This window comes from Anomaloglossus baeobatrachus, chromosome 9 (assembly GCF_048569485.1).
Source record: "Anomaloglossus baeobatrachus isolate aAnoBae1 chromosome 9, aAnoBae1.hap1, whole genome shotgun sequence".
NCBI classification, from domain to species: domain Eukaryota; kingdom Metazoa; phylum Chordata; class Amphibia; order Anura; family Aromobatidae; genus Anomaloglossus; species Anomaloglossus baeobatrachus.
In genome coordinates this window covers 107,628,972-107,654,940 of record NC_134361.1, presented here as the reverse complement: position 1 = coordinate 107,654,940, position 25,969 = coordinate 107,628,972, and the positions used below count along the sequence as shown (strand labels likewise).

Genomic DNA, 25,969 nt, shown 5'->3' with positions numbered 1-25,969 from the left:
TCTGCTTCCAAAAAAGGGCTTAACCAGTTTGCCTTGTTCTGCTGACCGACTGTTTAGTGTGCGTGAGATGTAATCATTAAACAGTTCAAAAGTAAGGATTCTTCCTTACCTCAGCCCAGACAAAACAAACCCCAACATACCAAGGGACAGTCGGGGTTTTCGGTCTTTTCAAGGCTCGGGCAGGTCCCATTTCTCCTCGTCCAAAGAGGACTCAAAAGGATCAGAGGAGCTCAGTTTTCTTGGCGGGCTCAGTCACGCCCAAAAAAGACAGCCGGAAAACCCGCTTCCAAGAGGCTTCCTCATGACTTGCGGCCTCCTCTCTCCGCATCCTCGGTCGGTAGCAGGCTCTCCCGCCTTGGCGATATTTAGCTGTCACAGGTCAAAGACCGTTGGGTGAGAGACATTCTGTCTCACGGGTACAGGATAGAGTTCAGTTCTCGTCCTCCAACTCAATTCTTCAGAACTTCTCCACCTCCCGACCGAGCCGATGCTCTTCTGCAGGCGGTGGGCACTCTAAAGGCACAACGAGTGGTGACCCCCGTTCCTCTTCAGGAACAAGGTCACGGTTTTTACTCCGAATTATTTGCGGTGCCAAGAAAGGACGAGTATTTCCGTCCCGTTCTGGATCTAACACGGCTCAACCAGCTCGTGAACACCAGGCGGTTCCGGATGTAATCCCCCCGCTCCGTCATCGCCTCAATGTTTCAAGGAAATTTCCTAACATCGATAGACGTCAAGGATGCTTATCCCCGCGTGCCGATTGATCCAGAGCTCCAGCGTTTCTACGCTTTGTTATAAGACGCGAACACCTTCAGTTCGTAACTCTGCCTTCCGGCTGGCGATAGCCCCACGGGTCTTCGCTAAGGTCATGGCAGCAGTAGTACCAGTCCTGCAATCTCAAGGTCACTCTGTGATCCCGTATTTGGGAGATCTACTTGTCAAGGCACCCTCTTAAGGAACATGCCAACACAGCCGAACGTTGCGCTGGAGACTCTCCAGAGTTTCGGGTGGATCGTCAACTTTTCAAAGTCAGATCCGACCCCGGGCCAATCACTAACATATCTAGGCATGGAGTTTCATACTCTCTCAGCGATAGTGAAGCTTCCGCTAGACAAACAGCGTTCACTACAGACAAGGCTGCAATCTCTCCTTAGGATCAGTCGCACACATTGAGACGCCTCATGCACTTCTCACGTAAGATGGTAGCAATGGCGGCAGTCCCCTTCGCGCAGTTTCATCTGCGTCCACTACAATGGGACATTCTCCGCCAATGAGACGGGAGGTCGACGCCCATCGACAGAGACGTCTCCCTTTCTCAGGCGGCCAAAGAATCGCTACGGTGGTGGCTTCTTCCCACCTCACGGTCAGAAAAAAGGTCCTTCCTACCCCCATCCTGGGCGGTAGTTACGACAGGCACGAGTCTATCAGAGTGGGGAGCAGTTTTTTCTCTACCACAGGGCTCAAGGTACGTGGATTCAGCAAGAGTCCACCCTTCAGATCAATGTTCTGGAAATCAGAGCAGTGTATCTTGTCCTACAAGCCTTCCAGCAGTGGCTGAAAAGCAAGCACCTCCGAATTCAGTCGGATATCTCCACAGCGGTGGCATACATCAACCACCACGGAAGAACACGCAGCCGGCAAGCCTTCCAGGAAGCCGGCGGATTCTGACGTGGGTGTAAGACACGGCATCCACCATATCCGCAGTCACATCCCAGGCGTGGTAAACTAGGAAGCAGACTTCCTCAGTCGCCAGGGTATGGACGCAGGGGAATGGTTTCTTCACCCGGACGGGTTTCAGGAGATCTGTCGCCGCTGCGGGATGCCGGACGTCGACATAATGGCGTCACGGCACAACAACATTGTCCCGGCTTCATAGCACAGTCTCACGATCATCGAGCTCTGGCGGCGGACGCCTCAGTTCAACATTGGTCGCAGTCCCGGCTACCTTATGTGTCCCACCTCTGGCATTGTTGCCCAGAGTGCTGCGCAAGATCAAGTCCGACTGTCGCCGCGCCATCCTCGTCGCTCCAGATTGGCCGAGGAGGTCGGGGTTCCCGGATCTGTGGTACCTCACGGTAGGCCAACCGGGGCATTACCAGACCGACCAGACTTGCTGTTTCAAGGGCCCTTTTTTCCATCTGAACTCTGCGGCCCTGAACATGACGGTGTAGCCATTGAGTCCTGGATCCTAGCGTCTTCAGGATTATCTCAGGAGTGGTTGTCACCATGACGCAGGCCAAGAAGCCAACGTCCACCAAGATCTACCACAGATCGTGGAAGATATTCTTATCTTGGTGCTCTGCTCAAGGAGTTTCTCCCTGGCCATTTGCATCGCCTATTTTTCCTTCCTTCCTACAATCTTGGTTGGAAAATGGTTGGTCGCTCAGCTCCCTTAAAGGACAAGTCTCAGCGCTATCTGTATTTTTTCAGAAACGCCTAGCCGACTTCCGCAGGTACGCACGTTCCTGCAGGGAGTTTGTCTTCTCATCACTCCGTACAAGCGGCCGTTAGAGCTCTGGAGTCTGAACAAGGTTCTAATGACTCTCTTGAAGCCGCCCTTCGAGCCTTTGAAGGTTGTTTCCCTTTTCCGTCTTTCACAGAAAGTGGCCTTTCTAGTAGCGGTCACGTCTCTTCAGAGAGTGTCCGAGCTAGCAGCGCTGTCATGCAAATCTCCATTCCTGGTCTTCACCAGGACAAGGGGGTTCGGCGTCCGATTCCGGACTTTCTCCCTAAGGTGGTATCCCACTTTCATCTCAATCAAGATATCACCTTACCTTCTTTGTGTCCTCATCCAGTCCATCAATTTGAAAAGGATTTGCATCTGTTGGATCTGGTGAGAGCACTCAGGATCTACATTCCCGCACGGCGCTCCTGTGCCGCCCGGATGCACTCATTGTCCTTGTCGCTGGTCAGCGTAAAGGGTCGCAAGCTTCCAAATCCACCCTGACTCGGTGGATCAAGGAACCAATTCTTGAAACCTACCGTTCTGCTAGGCTCCCGGTTCCCTCAGGGCTGAATGCCCATTCTACCAGAGCCGTGGGTGCGTCCTGGGCATTACGGCACCAGGCTACGGCTCAGCAGGTGTGCCAGGCACCTACCTGGTCGAGTCTGCACACTTTTACCAAGCATTATAAGGTGCATACCTACGCTTCGGCAGACGCCAGCCTAGGTAGACAAGTCCTTCAGGCGGCGGTTGTCCACCTGTACGAAAGGGCTGTTTGACGGCCCTACCATGAGGTATTCTTTTACCCACCCAGGGACTGCTTTTGGACGTCCCAATTGTCTGGGTCTCCCAATGGAGCGACAAAGAAGAAGGGAATTTTGTTTACTTACCGTAAATTCCTTTTCTTCTAGCTCCAATTGGGAGACCCAGCACCCGCCCTGTTTTCTTAGGGGTTTTTTTCGGTACACATGTTGTTCATGTGAATGGTTGCAGTTCTCCGATGTTTCTTCGGATTGAATTGGTCTTTAAACCAGTTATTGGCTTTCCTCCTTCTTGCTTTTGCACTAAACTGGTGAGCCAGTGATCCCACTGGGGGTGTATAGCCAGAAGGGGAGGGGCCTTACACTTTTGAGTGTAATACTTTGTGTGGCCTCCGGAGGCAGTAGCTATACACCCAATTGTCTGGGTCTCCCAATTGGAGCTAGAAGAAAAGGAATTTACGGTAAGTAAACAAAATTCCCTTCTTTTGCAATTTTTCTGTACCTGGGATTTTTTTTTGCCGTTTTCCAAGTACACTATAGGGTAAAACTCATGGTTTCATTTAAAAGTACAACTCATCCCACAAAAACCAAGCCCTCATATGGCAAGATTGACAGAAAAATAAAAAAGTTACAGCTCTTGGAAAGAGAGCAAAAAAGAAAAAAATACAAAAATGGAAAATCGTCTGGAGGTGATGGAGTTAAAGGGTGGAGACGGCTGTGATAAGTGTTTCATAACCTGTGCTGACAGCAGCAAATTACAGACCAGCAGGAATTATCTCCTGCTAGACCGGACCTCAGAGAGAACAAAACTGGGTGATGACCTGCTCTGACTGAGCAACTTAAATGCACAAGGAGACGTGACAGACTCTGCAGTGTGAACAGAGTCTGAAGACGCCAAGCCACCTGGTGAGTTAGGCCTAAGCCACACGGCATGAAAATTGGACCGAGTGGAATGCGATAACACATCGCATTCCACTAGGACCAATATTAGCCTGTGTGCCAGAACCCATGAGCAATTATTTTCTAGGCCCCAATCGGACTGAGAAAACAATCGTAGCATGCTGCGACTGTAATGCGAGACTCTTTCTCTCGCACCCATTCAAGTGTATGGCGCGACAGAAAGATTGCACTGCACTCGCAGAACACCGGTATACCGCGAGTGCAGGGCGAGAATCGCAATAGCCGGCAACAGAGGAGAGAGGGAGATAAATCCCTCCCCTCCTTAGCGCCGGCCCTCCCCTCCTTAGCGCATGCCCTCCCCTTCTCAGCGCCGGCCCTCCCCTCCTCAGCGCCGGCCCTCCCCTCCTCAGCGCCTCCACTCCTCAGCTCCGATCCTCCCCTCCTGAGCGCCGGCCTGCCCCTCCTCAGCGTCGGCCCACCCCTCCTCATTGCCGGCCCATCCCCCGCAGCTGAAGTCCGATCGCATGATCGAACCTCAGTCCCAGGGACACTCGCATGACACTCGGCTCCCACTGTGCTGCTAGCGTGACCCGTGTGTCATGCAAGGATCACATTAGTCCCCGTGTGGCCCCAACCTTAAGAGCAGAACACCGCATGACACTATATGAGTGGATGTATCCATGGATATCTAAACTGCAATGCCCTGCACATGAGGAAAGAGACATGGCTAGATCCATTTCAAATTGGAGGTATTTGCTAATATATTTATTATTACACCTATTAAATATTGGGATAGGATCTTGGAGATGGGAATACCCCTTTAGTTGTAGTTTCCTGTCACTAGGAGGCCGACACTTAGACATTTCCAAATCCCTCTCGTGGGCACAAACTCCTTTAAAGAACCCAAAGACAGACACAATAGGGCAGATTAATAAAAATTATTTTCTGACAGTGTAGATTACACTAGACAGTGTCTCACTTATGCTAGGAGCAGACATGTTATATTGTTATATTAATCAAATTTCACAGCATTGAATCGAGCACAGGCCAGATGAGGGACATCATCTGAATATCCAAAAACGGTATTGACACATACCTTTGCTCCGTTTATACCCTTTAGTGAGACAAAGTCCAAAATGTGAGACATTTTGTACAAAAAAACAAACAGATCAAGCGGAATACAGAGTTTCATCTTTTGGACTTCCATTTGAAGTGAATGGATTTGCTGCAGAGTATGTGTGAATATATTAGTATATTGCATGAAATCGATAAATTCTATATGTATCTGTGCTATTAGAAAAAATAACTTCGAAATTAAAATCTAGGATTGAAAAAACAAACGATCTAACACGGCAGGTCCTTAAGAGCTTCTTGTTTCTCTGCAATAGTATTGAATTATTATTGCTCCCACCATTACTAATATATAAGGCTGGGGCCACACGGGGCACTACTGCGATGCTCGCATGAGACTCGGCTCGCGCTGGCAGCACAGCAGGAGCCGAGTGTCATGCGAGCGTGCCTGAGTCTGAGGTCCGACCCTGCGAGCGGACCTCAACTGCGGGGGGCGGGCCGGCGATGCGGAGGGGAGGGCCGGCACGGAGGAGGGCGGGTCGGCACGGAGGAGGGGAGGGAGGGATTTCTCTCCCTCTCTCCTCCGTAGCCGGCTATTGCGACTCTTGCTCTGCATGCATGGTACACCGGTGTACCGCGAGTGCAGTGCAATTTTTCTCTCGCCCCATTCACTTGAATGGGTGCGAGAGAAAAAGGACTCGCCTTACAATCGCAGCATGCTGCAATTGTTTTCTCGGTCCAATTAGGGCTGAGAAAATAATCGCTCATGTGCGCTGCCACACAGGCTAGAATTGGTCCGAGGGGAATGCGATGTTTTATCGCACTCCACTTCGCACCGATTTTCTCGCCGTGTGGCTTAGGCCTTAGGTGAATGCTTCATATGCCGTCAATACACAATTTAGATGTCTTGAATCAAAGCAGAAATTAAACTTAAGTCCACCTCCTCTCTGGCAATGAAGAACAGAAAAGTGTGTTGACATTGGGAATATTGTTGGTCGCTTTTACTGTGCAGTAAATTGGTTTTATGAACAGCAGTGATAAGATGTGTATATATTTTTTTATTCAGGCACCACGGCCACCAAAACAACCCAACATTCAAGATTTTCAGTTTTTCCCTCCAAGATTGTTTGAGTTGCTGGAGAAAGAGATCCTTTATTACAGAAAGACAATTGGATATAAGGTAATGCCAAGATTATGTATCGGGGGAAACCTGTGGCCAGCCAGGCTTTCCACTGCCGCCATACAAATGAATGACCATCCTTGTAAGACAAGTCCTCCAGAATGAAAGTGGCTCGTAGAGAACTGCTCTTTGTTGTATCTCATAGAAGGGGGATCCAGAGTAAGTTGTCTACCTTTTATGATGTGCATATATCATGAAAGAGCATATGGCCATGTGTTGTACTCACAAGATTTTGCCACAGATTTTACCCACTTTATTGTCGGTGAAATGAGAGATGTTTCCCATAATGTGCACACAAAAGTTACGTTTCTTCAACAAAAAACACTCTCTGGCTGAAAAACACACCTCTGGCCGAAAAACGCATGAAAAAACTGCATGCGTTTTACCACAGTTTGTTGCGGTTTTTCCTTGCGTTATGTCCCTGCGGTTTTTTTACATTGTCAGTGGCAAAACACAGGGACGTCCCTGCAGAAAAGAAGGGACATGCTGCTTTTTGCTGCAGAAAATCTGCAGCAAAACGTGTAAGGAAAAAAGAAGCCATGTGTGCACAGCATTTTCGATTTCTCATAGAGTTTGCTGGGGAAGGACTGCAGGAAGCTTATGAACACAAAACGCACTAATTCTGCAGAAAAAACCACAGCAAAAATGCAGTGTGCGCACAGGACCTAATACTAGTATTCAGATTAAGATTGAAATGTGTGTAAAGGCACGCACAAACAGCAGGATCCTTTAAAGAAAAAGTGTAATTAACAATTGACCTGTTGTTTAAATCAGGTTTGGGTTTTGTTTTTTAAAACATTTTTTAAATAATTTTCATATCATATGTAAATCAGATATATTGCAATTTTCACACTGGCCACTAGGTCTGATATTAGGCTCATACTTCCTGTTCTGTACAGAAGACTTTTCAGTGTCTCATTATCATCACAGATGGGATTACAATGAACAATAAGATATAGAAGACAACAGATCCACCATACACAATTGATGTCACCTCCTCCACCCTTCCTAATCACCTTTACCCTGATGAGAATATACTGGTTAAAAGGAACCTGTCATGTCATTTTTCGATATTAAACCACCTCCAATGTGTCTTATAGGATGCAATATGCATCACTAACATGGTTTTCTAAAAACAATTCAACATATTTATTTAAAAAAGGCTTTACATACTTAGGTGAATGCAGTACATACTTTTGTTTTCAGTTATAGGGGGCAGTTTTGTTTGTCTCAGTCACGGTCACTCACATTTAGTTACACGCGCTTGTGCAGTTCCTCTCCGCTGCCTGGGCATGTATACTGAATCTGGGTGTATGTAGCCAGATTTATTTCATATGTGCACATGCTGCGGGGTGTAACACGTCTCTTGCGAACGCTGTGACCATGCAACCATAATGGGTGGAGCTCAGCCTTGGAGAAGTGGTGGTGAAGAACTTGTGACAACGTCATGACCATATGATCACAATAGGCAGAGATCAGCATTGGGAAGTGGTGGTGAAGGACCTGTGACAACGTCATGACCATGTGATCGTAATAGGCAGAGATCAGCATTGGGAAGTGTTGGTGAAGGACCTGTGACAACGTCATGACCATGTGATCGTAATAGGCAGAGATCAGCATTGGGAAGTGTTGGTGAAGGACCTGTGACAACGTCATGACCATGTGATCGTAATAGGCAGAGATCAGCATTGGGAAGTGGTGGTGAAAGACCTGTGACAACGTCATGACCATGTGATCGTAATAGGCAGAGATCAGGATTGGGAAGTGGTCGTGAAGGACCTGTGACAACGTTATGACCATGTGATCGTAATAGGCAGAGATCAGCATTGGGAAGTGGTGGTGAAGGACCTGTGACAACGTCATGACCATGTGATTGTAATGGGGGAGCTCAGCAATTGTAAAGGATCTGTGATGCATGACCATGTGACCATAATGGGAGCTCTCCCAAGAAGTTGTTATACACCCCTGAGCATGCGCACATATGAAATGAATCTGGGAAGTACACCCAGATTCAGTGCACATGACCCGGCAGTAGAGAGGAACTGCACAAGCACGGATTACAGGGGAGATTGCGGTGATGTTAGGCCAGTCATGGCAATCAATCACAATGCGGGGGTGGCCATGACGAAGTTAAAAAAAAAAGGAGCTTGACTGAATTTGAGTGACCGTGACTGAACCAAACAAAGCCGCCTCCCCTATGACTGAAACCAAAGGTATTTACTGCATTCAATCTACGCATAAAAATCTTTTTTCTCCCATGCAAATTATTATTTTATTGTTGAAAAAAAATGGACATATTTAGTAGAGCAGCATCTGTAAGAACCTGAGAGGTAAAGTTATCATGTGATTTATTCTGCATGGTGATCACATGTACATACATGTATCTTACATATATATATATATATATATATATATATATATATATATATATATGCCTATTTATATATATGTGTTTCAATGGAAGGTACATTACACCTAATTGTTTATACTGTGGAGGACGCTGAGGCACTAAACATCCAGGGCATGGGGGTTCAGGCAGACCACTGTAGTGAACAGCGCCTTCTGCTACACTCACAGTTAGTATGAAAACTCAGGCATGTACAGCGTGATGTGGACGGTACCAAGCTGGGGAGAGCGGTGCTCACCGGATTCTGTGCACACTGATTCCTGCTGCATTTAGCACCTACATAGAAGTGCTGTACAAGAATGTACACCACGGTTCTAATTTCACTTAGTAATTTTCATGAGTTTGGATATTTACTTTTACATATACATTGCTGTTGTTGTCCTGGGACAAAAACTCTGTCCTATAAGTGGATGCATTTTGCATTACAGTCACCATGCTAGGATGGGTCAAAATTACCATTATTGTGAAAAGTTATGCAAGTTGAAGATGAAATGATTTCTAAAAGGCATAACATTAAAGATGACACAGTTAATTTCTTCGGCGCTCCATTGGGAGACCCAGACGATTGGGTGTATAGCACTGCCTCCGGAGGCCACACAAAGCATTACACTAAAAAGTATAAGGCCCCTCCCCTTCTGGCTATACACCCCCAGTGGGATCACTGGCTCACCAGTTTTCTGCTTTGTGCGAAGGAGGTCAGACATCCACGCATAGCTCCACTGTTTAGTCAGCAGCAGCTGCTGACTATGTCGGATGGAAGAAAAGAGGGCCCATACCAGGGCCCCCAGCATGCTCCCTTCTCACCCCACTTTATGTCGGCGGTGTTTGTTAAGGTTGAGGTACCCATTGCGGGTACGGAGGCTGGAGCCCACATGCTGTTTTCCTTCCCCATCCCCCTGAGGGGCTCTGAGGAAGTGGGATCTTACCGGCCCCCAAGCCCTGAGGCCGGGCTCCATCCACAGACCCATGGAACCTGCTGGATGAGGAGCTGGGTATCATTCAGGGACAAGGCCCTGCGACATTAAGGTACTCTGTGTCCCCGTATGTACAGGCCACGCACACCCAGGCTTGCTGGGTGTGCTAGTGCGCCGGGGACAGTAGCGCTGAGCGCTGGGGTTATAGTCACTACAGTTTTCTGGGTGACTTTATGTGTTGGGGGACTGCCGCGCCGGCCGCCCCTAGAGCGGCGGCGCGGCTGCGACTTGTAGTGCGCCGGGGACTTAGCGACGGCCGTGCTTTTACGACGGCGTCGCTTATAAATTTAGTCCCCGGCTTCTGCGGCCTTGCTCCGCTTCGTTCCCGCCCCCACCCTGTCAATCAGGGCAAGGGAGAGACGCTGTACGATTCATCAGCGCCGAGGGCTGGAGCCTTATTTACATGCTCCAGCCCTCTCACTGAGCACAGTGGGAGCAGGCTTCCCGCTCTTTGTCTGCACACGCCCAGGGCCCGCCCCTCTCCATAGGACGCCGGCAGCCATTCCTACATGCGGTCTGGCTGGAGAACGGACACAGGCTCTGGGGGACCCAGACAGGGGATTTCTGGCGACCACACACCCGCGTTAAGCGGGCGGTAAGCAGCACTTAAGTGCTGGCCCCACTAGTGCCACAGTGTTATATTTGTGTACTTTTCTCTGTACCATATATATAGATATATTGCACTGTAAGGTCGCTTCTTGGCTGTATACCCCAATTGCTCTGAGGAGAAGACAACATGTCATCTGCAAAACGCAAGGGTGCCAAGACACAGGCTGTGAGCGCTGCTTGTGCCGCTTGTGGGGCTGATCTACCGACAGGTTACAATGACCCCCATTGTGTGCAATGTTCGGTCCCTGTGCCACTTCGTCAGCCGGAGTCTATGGTGGTAGTGGCCCAGGCAGAGACACCTGTGAACCCTGTCCCGGTGACGGGGACAGAGTTTGCAGTTTTTGCTGACAGGATGTCTGTCACTATGACAAAAATCCTAGAGACCTTGCAGGCCAGGCCAGTTACTCAGCCCATGGACACTGCTGCAGCAATGTTCCCCGGTCCCCCTCAGTTGGAGTTAATCCGGGCTTCAAGGGGGTCCCAGGCATCTCAGCCTGACGGCTCTGATTCAGATGACAGTCCCAGGCAGCCTAAGCGAGCTCGCTGGGAGAGACCCTCCACGTCATCACGCGGATCTGGGTCTCAGCGAGAAGAGTCTCTACATGATGAGACAGAAGAGGGGGATCAGGAGTCTAATCCTGAAACCGCTCTCAATCTGGATACTCCTGATGGTGACGCCATGGTAAATGACCTTATAGGGGCCATCAATAGTCTATTGGAAATTTCTCCCCCTGCCCCTTCTGCAGAGGAGGCAGCGGCACAGCAGGAGAAGTTCCATTTCAGGTATCCCAAGCCTAGACTGAGTACCTTTCTGGACCACGCTGACTTCAGAGATTCAGTCCAGAAACACCATGCTTATCCAGATAAGCGTTTCTCCAAACGTCTTAAGGATACACGTTATCCCTTTCCCCCTGACGTGGTCAAACGCTGGACCCAGTGTCCAAAGGTGGACCCCCCAATCTCCAGGCTTGCAGCTAGATCCATAGTTGCAGTGGAAGATGGGGCTTCACTTAAAGATGCCAATGACAGACAGATGGACCTTTGGTTAAAATCTGTCTATGAAGCTATCGGCGCGTCGTTTGCTCCAGCATTCGCGGCCGTGTGGGCACTCCAAGCTATTTCAGCTGGCCTGGCACAGGTGGACTCTATCATATGTCCAGCAGTGCCGCGAGTAGCGTCCCTAACCTCGCAAATGTCTGCGTTTGCGACTTACGCTATCAACGCTGTCCTAGACTCTACAAGCCGTACCTCAATTGCGTCTGCCAACTCTGTTGTCTTGCGCAGAGCCTTGTGGTTAAAGGAATGGAAAGCGGATTCTGCTTCCAAAAAATGTTTAACCAGCTTGCCACTATCTGTAGACAGACTGTTTGGTGAACAATTGGCTGAAATCATTAAGCAATCCAAGGGTAAGGACTCCTCCTTACCCCAGCCCAGATCAAGCAAACCTCAACAGAGGAAGTGGCAGTCGAGGTTTCGGTCCTTTCGAGGCTCCAGCAAGACACAATTCTCCTCGTCCAAAGGGACTCAGAAGGAGCAAAGGAGCTCAGATTCCTGGCGGGCTCATTCACGCCCCAAGAAGGCAACCGGAGGAACCGCTTCCAAGGCGGCTGCCTCATGACTTTCGGCCTCATCCCTCCGCATCCTCGGTCGGTGGCAGGCTCTCCCGCTTTTGCGACATTTGGCTGCCACAGGTCAAAGACCGGTGGGTAACAGACATTTTGTCTCACGGGTACAGGATAGAATTCAATTCTCGTCCTCCGCCTCGGTTCTTCAGAACCTCCCCACATCCCGACCGAGCAGATGCCCTTCTGCAAGCGGTGTGCTCACTAAAAGCAGAAGGAGTGGTGATCCCTGTTCCTCTGCAGGAACAAGGGCAAGGTTTTTACTCCAATCTCTTCGTGGTTCCAAAAAAGGACGGCTCGTTCCGTCCTGTTCTGGACCTAAAGCTCCTCAACAAGCATGTGAACGCCAGGCGGTTCCGGATGGAATCCCTCCGCTCCGTCATTGCCTCAATGTCTCAAGGAGATTTTCTTGCATCAATAGACATCAAGGATGCTTATCTCCACGTGCCGATTGCTACAGAGCACCAACGTTTTCTACGTTTCGTGATAGGAGACGACCATCTCCAGTTCGTAGCTCTGCCATTCGGTCTGGCAACAGCCCCACGGGTTTTCACCAAGGTCATGGCGGCAGTGGTAGCAGTCTTGCATTCTCAGGGACATTCGGTGATCCCTTACTTAGACGATCTACTTGTCAAAGCACCCTCTCAAGAGGCATGCCAACACAGCCTGAATGTTGCGCTGGAGACTCTCCAGACTTTCGGGTGGATCATCAACTTTTAAAAGTCCAACCTGGCACCGACTCAATCACTAACGTATCTTGGCATGGAGTTTCATACTCTCTCAGCGATAGTGAAGCTTCCGCTGGACAAGCAGCGGTCACTACAGACAGGGGTGCAGTCTCTCCTGCAGGGTCAGTCGTACCCCTTAAGGCGCCTCATGCACTTCCTTGGGAAGATGGTGGCAGCAATGGAGGCAGTCCCGTTCGCGCAGTTTCATCTGCGTCCACTTCAATGGGACATTCTCCGCCAATGGGACGGGAAGACAACTTCCCTGGACAGGAAAGTCTCCCTTTCTCAGACGGCCAAGGACTCTCTGCAATGGTGGCTTCTTCCCACCTCATTATCACAGGGAAGATCATTCCTGCCCCCATCCTGGGCAGTGGTCACGACAGACGCGAGTCTGTCAGGGTGGGGAGCAGTTTTTCTCCACCACAGGGCTCAAGGGAAGTGGACTCAGCAGGAGTCCACACTTCAGATCAATGTTCTGGAAATCAGGGCAGTGTATCTTGCCCTGTTAGCCTTCCAGCAGTGGCTGGAAGGAAAGCAGATCCGAATTCAGTCGGACAACTCCACAGCGGTGGCATACATCAACCACCAAGGAGGGACACGCAGTCCGCAAGCCTTCCAGGAAGTCAGGCGGATTCTGATGTGGGTGGAGGAAAGAGCATCCACCATATCAGCAGTTCACATCCCGGGCGTAGAAAACTGGGAAGCAGACTTCCTCAGTCGCCAGGGCATGGACGCAGGGGAATGGTCCCTTCACCCGGACGTGTTTCAGGAAATCTGCCGCCGCTGGGGGGTGCCGGACGTCGACCTAATGGCGTCTCGGCACAACAACAAGGTCCCGTCCTTCATAGCGCGGTCTCGCGATCAAAAAGCTCTAGCGGCAGACGCCTTAGTGCAAGATTGGTCGCAGTTCCGGCTCCCTTATGTGTTTCCACCTCTGGCACTCCTGCCCAGAGTGTTACGCAAGATCAGATCCGATTGCGGCCGCGTCATACTCGTCGCCCCAGACTGGCCGAGGAGGTCGTGGTACCCGGATCTGTGGCATCTCACGGTCGGCCAACCGTGGGCGCTACCAGACCGTCCAGACTTACTGTCCCAAGGGCCGTTTTTCCATCAGAATTCTGCGGCCCTGAACCTGACTGTGTGGCCATTGAGTCCTGGATCCTAGCGTCTTCAGGCTTACCCCAAGGGGTCGTGGCCACCATGAGACAGGCTAGGAAGTCCACTTCTGCTAAGATCTACCACAGGATGTGGAAGATTTTCTTATCCTGGTGCTCTGCACAAGGAGTATCCCCCTGGCCATTCGCGTTACCTGTCTTCCTTTCCTTCCTGCAATCTGGGTTGGAAAAGGGTTTGTCGCTCGGCTCCCTTAAAGGGCAAGTCTCGGCACTATCCGTGTTTTTTCAGAAGCGTCTAGCGCGACTTTCTAAGGTGCGCACGTTCTTGCAGGGGGTGTGTCATATCGTACCTCCGTACAGGCGGCCGTTAGATCCGTGGGATCTAAACAAGGTCCTTGTTGCTCTCCAGAAGCCGCCTTTCGAGCCCCTGAGGGATGTGTCACTTTCTCGACTCTCACAGAAAGTGGCATTTCTGGTAGCGGTCACGTCTCTTCGGAGAGTGTCTGAACTAGCAGCGCTGTCATCCAAGGCTCCCTTCCTGGTGTTCCACCAGGACAAGGTAGTGCTGCGCCCCATTCAGGAGTTTCTCCCTAAGGTGGTATCCTCTTTTCACCTTAATCAGGATATCTCCTTGCCTTCCTTTTATCCGTATGCAGTTCATCGGTATGAAAAGGATCTACATTTGTTGGATCTGGTGAGAGCACTCAGAATCTACATTTCCCGCACGGCGCCCCTGCGCCGTTCGGATGCACTCTTTGTCCTTGTCGCTGGTAAGCGCAAAGGGTCGCAGGCTTCTAAGGCCACCCTGGCTCGATGGATCAAAGAACCAATTCTTGAAGCCTACCGTTCTGCTGGGCTTCCGGTTCCATCAGGGCTGAAGGCCCATTCTACCAGAGCCGTGGGTGCGTCCTGGGCATTACGACACCAGGCTACGGCTCAACAGGTGTGCCAGGCAGCTACCTGGTCGAGTCTGCACACTTTCACCAAACATTATCAGGTGCATACCTATGCTTCGGCGGACGCCAGCCTAGGTAGAAGAGTCCTGCAGGCGGCAGTTGCCTCCCCGTAGGGGAGGGCTGTCTTCGCAGCTCTAACATGAGGTATTTCTTTACCCACCCAGGGACAGCTTTTGGACGTCCCAATCGTCTGGGTCTCCCAATGGAGCGCCGAAGAAGAAGGGAATTTTGTTACTTACCGTAAATTCCTTTTCTTCTAGCTCCTATTGGGAGACCCAGCACCCGCCCTGTTGTCCTTCGGGATTTTTGGTTGTTTTTCGGGTACACATGTTGTTCATGTTGAACGGTTTTCAGTTCTCCGACGTTACTTCGGAGTGAATTTGTTTAAACCAGTTCTTGGCTTTCCTCCTTCTTGCTTTTGCACTAAAACTGGTGAGCCAGTGATCCCACTGGGGGTGTATAGCCAGAAGGGGAGGGGCCTTACACTTTTTAGTGTAATGCTTTGTGTGGCCTCCGGAGGCAGTGCTATACACCCAGTCGTCTGGGTCTCCCAATAGGAGCTAGAAGAAAAGGAATTTACGGTAAGTAACAAAATTCCCTTCTTCTTTATCGTTCCTATGGGAGACCCAGACCATGGGTGTATGGCTACTGCCTCCGGAGGACACACAAAGTACTACACTCAAACGTGTAGCTCCTCCCTCCTAGCATATACACCCCCTGCTAGCCAGTCCTAGCCAGTTCAATGCTTTGTGTTTCAGGAGGTCACACAGACATGCATTCTCTGATTTTTTATTTTTTTGCAAAGATTTGGAAGAAAAGCGGGTCCAGTCTGGACTCCCGGCATGTCCCTTCTCACCCCACTGTGTCGGCGGTGCTGTTAAGGTTGATTTTCCAAGGCTGGAGCCTTCTCATGCCGCGCTCCTTCACCATCCCTTGGGGCTCTGGCTTGAAGTGGGAGCCATCTCGGTTCTCACTGCTTTGCAGGAGACCGGTCTCTATCCGCAGCCCTGTTCAGGATCCTGTCGGACGGAGCGATCACCCCCCAGGGACCTGGCACCTGCGTCTCCAAGCTAAGTACTGAGACGTTATTACCACAGAAAGTGGTCTTTCCAGGGGTCCTTTATACTTTATTTTTTGGGGAGAGTGTGTTTTATGTTTGTGTTAACATTTCCGGCCGGTTCTCCAGTTTTCACTGGAGAACCGCACCGATGGTGCCTGCACGCTGGCCGCTTGTTTAAATCTAGGCCCCGGCTTCGCCTGAGGCCTAGTTTCGGTTTCCACTGCCTCTGCATGTTAGTCATGCAGAGGGACAGTGTGGCTCCGCCCAGCGGCTGTGCAGCACAGGGAACGGACACTCCTCACTGAGGAAGGATTCCCTCCCCTGTCTGCCTCGTTTGCCGCTCTCAGAGTAGGCCCCGCCCCCTCTCCTCGCTCCGGTCGCCATTTTCTCAGCGTTCTCTGTGCCTGCATAGGCACAGAGATTCCACATTGTGACAAGTGGGGGCCTGGGCTGAGGGACTGGAGGGCACAGAAATGTATGTTAAATCGATCGGAGGCAGAAGCCTGGCAGCCACAACCTCCGGTTTGTGCAGCTGCTTATTTCTTTATCGTTCCTATGGGAGACCCAAACCATGGGGTGTATGCTACTGCCCCCGGAGGACACACAAAGTTACTACACTCAAAAACGTGTAGCTCCTCCCTCCTAGCATATACACCCCCTGCTAGCCAGATCTAGCCAGTTTCTTGCTTTGTGTCAGGAGGATCACACACACACATGCATTCTCTTTTGATTTTTCATTTTTTCTAAAGATTTGGAAGAAAAGCGGGTCCACTGGACTCCCGGCATGTCCCTTCTCACCCCCCTGGCGGCGGTGCTGTTAAGGTTGACTTCAGGGCAGGAGCCCTTCATGCCGCGCTCCTTCACCATCCCTTAGGGGCTCTGGCTTGAAGTTGGAGCCAACACGGTTCTCACTGCCTTGCAGGAGACCGGCCTCCATCCGCAGCCCTTGTGCAGGACCCTGCTGGAAGGAGCACTGAACCCCCACCCCACCAGGGACTAGGGCCCTGCGTCTCAAAGCTAAGTATAGAGACGTTATTCAGAAGGGTCCTTCTGCAATGTGGGGCACTTTTATTGGGGGGGGACAGTGATTGCTTGATAATGCTGCTTTTTTACTGTGTTCCGGCCGGTTCCACGGTTTTTACTGGGAACCGCGCCGATGATGCCTGATTCTCGGCCGCATGCATAACTCTAGGCCCCGGCTTCAGCCGCGGCCTAGTTTCGTTTCGTTCCCCTGCATGTCAGTCATGCAGGGGGACACTGCAGAGCCGCCCGCCGGCCGCTCTGCACAGGGGAGGACACTCCTTTTTGAGGAGATGATTCCCTCCCCTGTACATCTTCTTCGCCCTCCGATTCCCGCTCCTGGGTTAACCCCCGCCCCCCCCCTCACTCTGGCGCCATTTTCTCAGCGTCTTAGTACTCTGGTCGGCGCTGGCTGCTCTGCAGTGCAGAGGGAGTGAATATCTGGCTGGGGGTCCAGGCTTGGAATTCGGATGGCACTCATAATAGCGGCCTGATAAGTCACAACCTCTGGTTGTGCACTTTTATTCACTCTCAGGGCATTCTGAAGGAGTTAATTCTTTATCATAGAACCTCCTCCTCAGCAGCATGTCTCGCTCTAGCAGCAAAGCTCCAAGGCTGTACACTACATGTTCTGCATGTAACCTCATATTGCCTGAACCGACACACTGTAACGGTTCTTATGTGGTGGATAGTGGTCAAAATGCCTCAGCCGGGAGTCTCCCCAGGCTGAACCCCTGTCTTGGGTATTCTAGCCATTCTAGACAGAGCCCCCACCTCTGCAGCATGTCTCACAGAGCGAGGCTGCAGGCTGTTTTTTATTATCCACTGCAGGTAGTCTCGTACGGCTATACCGAGCTCATAACCACTGTGGCCCCTCAGCTTGGGAGCTCATTAATGGTCCCTCCAGCTGCTCCGGTTTCGGTGGCTGACCCCCATGGGAATCCTATTTCCAGGGGTCGGCTGTCCCGGCATCTGCTGAGCATGCAGCCCCCTTCTCAGGGCGTTTTCTGCTTCGCTCAGCAAAGCTCACAAGGGACTCTCCTTCTGGGCTCAGACCCCGTCCTCCTGACAGGGAGACGCAGGGTCCCCTGTCCTCCCCGTCCCGCAGCTCCGATTACGAGCTGACTCGCTGGACGAGGAGGATGTCTCTACCACGGGCTCGGACGCTACTTGATGTACATTGATCCGTCCGTAGGTGACGCAGATGCGAATGATTGGATTGCGTCCATTATTCTTGTACTGGACCTCCATCCGCCTGATCAGGGGAGTATTCCCCGCTGGCAGAAAGGCATCAGTATGCCTTTCACAGGACGAGGAGTGTGTTTTTTAACCACTCCAGTTTTCAGCCCGCTGCGTCCAAGCCCACAGCCTATCCTGCAGACCCCACAGCGGAGTTCTGCTGCCTGTCTCCCCCTCCCATCAGAGGTGGTCAAGGAGTGTACTCATTCGCCAAGGGTAGCCACTCCGGTGTCTAGACTTTCAGCCCGGATAGTTGTATCAGTGGCTGACGGCACCTCTATACGGATCCTACGGTACATTAATTTTGTACTGGACCTCAATCCGCCGGTGTTACCTTATCTAGGTGAACACAACGTGTGTTCCTTAACCACTCCAGTTTTCAGGCCCCTGTGACTAGCCCAGGGTCCGCTCTGACAGTCGCTTCCCATGAAGCGTGATTCTGAGGACTGGATTTCCCCTGTCCACCAATGGTGGTCAAGAAGTGGGCTCATTCACCTCAGGTGGCTCAGCCCGGGCCGTTATGTCAGTGGCTGATGGCTCCTCACTTAAGGTTCTGCGGTCCGCCCGGTTGTCCTTTGGGCCAAGTCGGTATGGGGATGGCAGGAGCTTCGTTCTCCTCAGCTTACAGCAGTGCGGTTTTTTTTGTACCTTCTCTGCTTCTCTGGAGGAGATGCATTCTCTCACAGGGACTCTATGCCCAAAACGGTTGCCTGAACTTCCAGACTTCAGTCTTTTCATCCTATACCAGGTCTGCCATGCTGGACGCCGCACGGCGGTGATCTGGGCTACCTTCCTCGCTATCCGCAGGCTCCTGTGGCTTCGGAATTGGAAGGCAGATGCCTCTATGGGGGTTCCCTGCTGGGCTCCCCCTTGGTGGGACCAGTGTCCTCGGAACCAACTGGGTGAAATTAAGGAAGCTCTTGGCGGGGAGTGTTCTTCCTTGCCACAAACCTAAACCAGGGAACCTGTCCAGGACAGGAATCAGTTGAGGTTTCGGTGGTTTCCGTTCCTCCATCTGATCGTCCTCTAGCTCAGCCTAGGTTCATAGAACCAAATGGCTCGAAGCTGCGTCTTCAGAAGGCCGCAGGAGATGCTGTCACTGAGTCAGCTTCCTCCGAGCTATTTAGCCACGCCAACAACCTCCTTGGTCGGTGGCAGGCTCTCTCCACTTGGCGACGTAGGGTTCTAACACGTCTCCGTTCAGTGGGGGCGAGATTATATCTCCCTTGGCTACAGGATGGACTTCTGTCCACCCGCCGAACAGATTTTCTCTGTCAACTCCTCCCGGCTCCTAGGCCGCCGCCTCCTCACAGGCCGTGGCATTTCTGGCAGGCCAATGGAGTAATTGTACCGGTTCCCGACTGGGAACGGTTCTGAGATTTTTGCTTAAATCTATTCCTAGTCCCTGAAGAGGGCGGTGCCTTCCGACCTGGATCTTTAGCTTTTCAAGCATAGCCAGGTGTGGCGTTTTCACATTGAGTCTTGGTTTTGTTCCGTGTGTTTTTTTCACCGGATCAATCAAGACCCCAAGGAGATTCCCTAGCAGCCATCGGCATCAGAGATGCCTATCGGCAGGAGTCAATCGCAGTTTCACACCAGCGTTGACTACGCTTTGACAAACGGAGTGGTCCAATTCGTGGCTCTTCCCTTCGGGTTAGCCAAGGCCCCTCGAGTATTCTCATTGGGGCAGCTGTGATTAGGGTCCTGCCCCCCTAGGGTTTGGCAGTGATCTTTTGCCCTGGACGGCCTTCTTGTCGGGGCTTCATCCAGTGCTGACTCTTAGCAGAGTGCTTCGCTCACTCTCGCCACTCTGACCTATTCGGGTGGCTTGTCTTCTGTCCAAGTCCACTCTGACTTCGAACCAGAGGTTCTCAGGGCGTCAATGGAAGCGGTTCCTTGCCCAGTTTTTCCTGCGTCCTCTGAGACTGGATGTTTTCCGCTGTACAAGCGAACTCACTCCTCCCTCGGGGTGGTGGCTTCGCCACTGACCAGGGGCTCGTTTCAGTGGTGGCTTCGGCCACTCTGTCTCAGGGGCGCTCCTTTCTGGCCCGTCCCGGGTGATCCTCACCAGGATGCTAGCCTATCCGCCTTGGGAGCAGTATATCTCCACCGTGGAGCGCAGGGCGCTTGGACTCTGTCCGAATCAGCCCTCTGGATCAATGTGCTGGAAATCAGAGCTGTATTTCTTGCTCTCTAAGCCTTCACCATCTGTGGGCGGCTAGGCACATTCGAGTCCAGTCGGACAACGTGACAGCGTTTTCCTACATCAGCTTCCAGGGCGGGACACTCAGCCGCCTGGCAATCATGGCGGCTCAACATCCTTCAGTGGACAAGGGACTCCTAGTCCACCGTATCCGCAGTCCACATCCTAGATGTGAAAACTACGAGGCAGGCTATTTCAGCTGTCCTACCGTGGTCCACAATCCTCAGGTTTTGCGGTAGACACACTGGTTCATGTTTGATCCCAGCTTTGTCTCTTTACGAATTTCACCCTCTACCTCTTGTCCAGAGTCCTGCGCAAGATCGGTAAAGGGGGCCGTCGGGTCATTCTTCCAGACTGACCCAAGCAGGCTTGATACTCTGACCTGCTCCTTCTGTCCGTTGGGTTGCCTTGGCATCTTCCGGACCGTTCAGACCTTTTCTCAAGAGGTCCGTTTTTTCCCGTCAGAATTCTGGATTCTCAGATTGACGGCATAGCTCTTGAGTCCTGGATCTTGGCGACTTCTGATATCCTTCCTGAAGTCATCTCCACTATGACTCGAGCTCCAAAGTGTCCTTTGACCTTTTTAAGCCTTGCCGACCCTCCTGTCCCTTCCACAGTCCGGTCTACAGCTAGGACTATCCCTCATTAAGGGACAGGTCTCGGCTCTGTCAGTATGTGCCAGCGGCGTATCGTCCGGCTGGCTCCGGTGCGCTCCTTTAAGGGCGCATCTCACATCATTCCGCCTTCCGGCGGCCTATGGAGACCTGGGACCTTAATCCGGTCCTCCCGATTCCTGGAAACCCCCCTTTGCGCCTCTTGGGGAGGTTTCTTTGTTGTATCTTTCACAGAAAGTAGTCTTTCTAGTGACTATAATTTCCCGCCAGAGAGTTCTGGCTGCACTCTCTCGGAGTCACCCCCCTTTTTTGGTCTTTTGCATCAAGACAAGGTGGTCTTCATCCGACTCCGGACTTTTTTCCCTAAGGCGGTTACTGCTTCCACCTTATCCGGGGCAATTTTCCTGCCTGCCTTTTGTCCGGCTCCTGTTCATCGCTTGAGGAAGCGTTGCATATCCTGGATCTGGTGCGGGCGCTCCGGATCTATGTGTCTCGCACCGCCGTTATTAGGCGGTGCACCTCTCTGGTGCTGACTGTTCGTCAGCGTAGCGGTCTCTCGGCATCTAAGCCGACCTTGATCGTTGGCTTAGGTCGGCCATTTCCGAGACCTACAAGTGTACTCAAGTGCCTTCCCCGCCGGGGATCAGAGCACATTTGGTCAGACCTGTCGGCGCCTTTTTTTGGGCTTTCAGGCACCAGGTTACGGCTCAGTAGGTCTGTCAGTCTGCAGCTCGAATTAGTCTGCATACTTTTTCGAAGCACTACCCAAGGCATGCTCATGCTTTGGCAGACGTGGGCTTCGGCAGACGCATTTTTCCGGCGTCTGTCGCCCATTTGTGAAGTTAGGTTTGCCTGCTTCTCAGTTGTCTGTTTATTCCCACCCATGGACTGCTTTTGAACGTCCCATGGTTTGGGTCTCCCATAGGAACGATAAAGAAAAAGAGAATTTTGTTACTTACCGTAAATTATTTTTCTTATAGTTCCGTCATGGGAGACCCAGCACCCTCCCTATTGCCTATTGGCAGGTTTCTTGTTCCGTGTGTCTTCACCGGCTGTTATTGTTGTAGACAGAGGTTCCGGTTCTTCCGGATTTTACTCTGTCTCTTCTTGTGGGTGGATGTCCTCCTTCAGCTTTTGCACTAAACTGGCTAGATCTGGCTAGCAGGGGGTGTATATGCTAGGAGGGAGGAGCTACACGTTTTTGAGTGTAGTAACTTTGTGTGTCCTCCGGGGGCAGTAGCATACACCCCATGGTTTGGGTCTCCCATGACGGAACTATAAGAAAAAGAATTTACGGTAAGTAACAAAATTCTCTTTTTTACTGTTTATATACTCTGCTGGGGGCCATTCTGGACAGAGCCCCCACTTCTGCAGCATGTCTCACATCAGAGCAAGGCTGCAAGGCTGTTTTTAATATGCACTGCATGTAGTCTCGTACGGCCTGTACCGAGCACATAAACACAGTGGTCCCTCAGCTTGGAGGCTCAGCACTGGTCCCTCCAGCTGCGCCAGCTTAGGTGGCTGACCCCCGGTTTGGGTAGAATCCGCTCTTTCCAGGGGACGGCTGTCCCGGACTCTGCTGAGCATGCATTAGCCCCCTTCTCAGGGCGTTTTCTGCTGCCACAGCTCGCTCAGCAAAGCTCACAGAGGACTCTCCTTTTGGTCTCAGACCCCGTCCTCCTAACATGGAGACGCAGGGTCCCCTGTCCTCCCCGTCCCGCAGCTCTGATTACAAGCTGACCCACTGGACGAGGAGGATGTCTCTACCAGGGGCTCGGACGCTACTTCATGTACATTGATCTGTCCGAAGGTGACGCAGATGCTAATGATTGGATTGCGTCCATTATACTTGTACTGGACCTCATCCGCCTGTATCAGAGGAGCATTCCCCGCTGGCAGAAAGGCATCAGTATACCTTAAACAGAACAAGGAGCGTGTTCCTTAACCACTCCAGTTTTCAGCCCACTGTGTCCAGGCCCACAGCCTGTCCTGTCAGACCCCAAAGCGGGGTTCTGATGATTGTTTCCCCCTCTCACCAGAGGTGGTCAAGGAGTGAGCTCATTCGCCAAGGGTGGTCCCTCCGGTGTCTAGACTTTCAGCCCGGATAGTTGTATCAGTGGCTGACGGCACCTCTATAAGGATCCCACTGTACATTAATTTTGTACTGGGCCTCAATCCGCCGGAGTCACCTTGCCTAAGAGAACAAAAGGTGTGTTCCTTAACCACTCCAGTTTTCAGGCCACTGTGACCAAGCCCAGAGTCTGCTCTGACAGACGCTTCCCATGAAGCGTGGTTCTGATGACTGTTTTCCCCTTCCACCAGTGGTGGTCTAGGAGTGGGCTCATTCACCAAAGGTGGCTCAGCCCGGACCGTTATATCAGTGGCTGATGGCTCCTCACTTAAGGTTTTGCTGTCCGCCAGGTTGTCCTTCTGGCCAAATCTGTATGGGGGCGGCAGGAGCTTCGTTCTCCTCAGCTTTACAGAAGTGCGGGCTTTCGTAGCCTTCTCTGCTTCTCTAGAGGAGATGCATTCCCTCACAGGGACTCTATGCCCGAAATGGTTGCCTGAACTTCCTGACTTCAGTCTTTTCATCCTACGCCATGTCTGCCATGCTGGAGACTCTCACCGCACTGCGGTGGCCTCGGCTAATTTCCTCGCTATCCGCAGGCTCCTGTGGCTTCGGAAGTGGAAGGCAGATGCTTCTATAGAAGTTCCTTGCTGGGCTCCCTTTTTAGGGACCACTCTATTCGGAAACAAGTGGATGAAATTAAGGAAGCTCTTGGCGGGAAGAGTTCTTCCATGCCACAAACCTAAACCAGGAAACCTGTCCAGGGCAGGAATCAGTTGAGGTTTCGTTCTTTTCGTTCCTCCATCTGATCGTTCTCTAAGCCCTCGGCCTCGTCCACTAGCTCGGCCAAGGATCATAAACCCAAATGGCGCTCGAAGCCGCGTCTTCAGGGAGATGCTGCCACTAAGTCAGCTTCCTCCGGGCTATCTAGCCACGCCAACATCGTCCTTGGTCGGTGGCAGGCTCTCCCACTTGGCGACGTATGGTTTTAACACGTCTCCGTTCAGTGGGTGCGGGATTACATCTCCCATGGGTACAGGATAGATTTCTATCCACCCACCAAACAGATTTTTTCTGTCAACTCCCCCCTACTCCAAGGCCGCCGCCTTCTCACAGGCCATGGCATTCTTGCAGGCCAATGGAGTAATTGTACCGGTTCCCGACTGGGAACGGTTCTGAGATTTCTGCTTAAATCTATTCCTAGTCCCCGAAGAGGGCGGTGCCTTCCGACCTGGATCTCAAGCTTTTCAAGCATGTTCAGGTGTGGCGTTTTCACATGGAGTCTCGGTCTTGTTCCGTGTGTTTTCACCGGATCAATCAATAACCCAAGGAGATTCCCTAGCATCCATCGACATCAGAGATGCCTATTTGCATGTGCCAATCGCAGTTTCACACCAGCGTTGGCTACGTTTTGCAATCGGAGTGGTCCAATTCGTGGCTCTTCCCTTGGGGTTAGCCACGGCCCCTCGACTATTCTCAAGGTTGGGGCAGCTGTCATTAGGGTCCTGCACCTCTAGGGATTGGCAGTGATCTTTTGCCCTGGACGGCCTTCTTGTCGGGGCTTCATCCAGTGCAGACTCTTAGCAGAGTGCCTCGCTCACTCTCGCCACTCTAACCAATTCGGGTGGCTTGTCATTCTGTCCAAGTCCACTCTGACTTCGAACCAGAAGTTCACGTACCCAGGGACGCAATTCGAGACTCTGTCGGCACTTGTGAAGCTGCCCTTAGTCAAACAGTAGTCCCTCCGCTGGCGGTCGACGTCGTTCCATCAGGCACCGAATACAGGTACTGGATCAGATGGTGGCGTCAATGGAAGCGATTCCCTTGCCCTGTTTCTCCTGCGTCCTCTGAGGCTGGATATTTTCCGCTGTACAAGTGAACTTCCTCCTTCCACGGGGTGGAGGGGCTCTTTTCAGTGGTGGCTTCGGCCACCCTGTCTCAGGGACGCTCCTTCCTGGCCCCGTCCCGGGTAATCCTCACCAGGATGCTGGTCTATCCCACTGGGGAGCAGTATATCTCCACCGTGGAGCGCAGGGCGCTTGGACTCTGTCCGAATCAGCCCTCTGGATCAATGTGCTGGAAATCAGAGCTGTGTTTCTAGCTCTCTAAGCCTTTCACCATCTGTTGGCGGCTAGGCACATTCGAGTCCAGTCAGACAACGTGACAGCGTTTACCTACATCAGCTTCCAGGACGGGACACTCAGCCGCCTGGCAATGTTGGAGGCTCAACGCATTCTTCAGTGGACGAAGGACTCCTAGTCCACCATATCCGCAGCCCACATCCCAGACGTGAAAACTGCGAGGCAGGTTATCTCAGCTGTCCAACCGTGGTCCACGATCCTCAGGTTTTGCGGCAGACGCACTGGTTCATGTTTGGTCCCAGCTTCGTCTCTCTTACGTGTTTCACCCTCTAGCTCTTGCCCAGAGTCCTGCGCAAGATCAGTAAGGAGGGACGTCGGGTCATTCTCATACTACCAGACTGACCCAGGCAAGCTTGGTACCCTGACCGGCTCCATCTGTCCGTAGTGTTGCCATGGCATCTTCCGGACCGTCCAGACCTTCTCTCAAAAGGTCCGTTTTTTCCGCCAGAATTCTGGACTCTCAGATTGACGGCGTGGCTCTTGAGTCCTGGATCTTGACGACTTCTGATATCCCTCCTGAAGTCATCTCCACTATGACTCGAGCTCCGAAGTGTCCTTTGGCCTTTTGGCCTTGCCGACCCTCCTGTACCTTCTGCAGTCCGGTCTACAGCTAGGACTATCCCTCATTAAGGAACAGGTCTCGGCTCTGTCAGTGTGTGCCAGCGGCGTATCGTCCGGCTGGCTCCGGCGTGCTCCTTCAAGGGCGCATCTCACATCATTCCGCCTTACCGGCGGCCTATGGAGCCCTGGGACCTCAATCCGGTCCTCACGGTTTCCGGAAACCCCCCTTTGAGCCTCTTAGGGAGGTTTCTTTGTTTCGTCTTTCGCAGAAAGTGGTCTTTCTAGTGGCCATAATTT

The 25,969-nt window shown here is 51.8% G+C and overlaps 1 protein-coding gene across 1 annotated transcript in view; it reads left to right on the top strand.

Annotated features, from left to right (window-relative positions):
* The window catches only part of LOC142251274 (SWI/SNF-related matrix-associated actin-dependent regulator of chromatin subfamily A member 1), a 304,197-nt gene that overhangs the window by 189,344 nt on the left and 88,884 nt on the right, over positions 1 to 25,969 (top strand). The window contains exon 18 of the mRNA XM_075323917.1: positions 6,242 to 6,355. Within this exon, the coding sequence (XP_075180032.1) occupies positions 6,242 to 6,355 (114 nt within the window). The remainder of the gene's footprint in view (positions 1 to 6,241; positions 6,356 to 25,969) is intronic.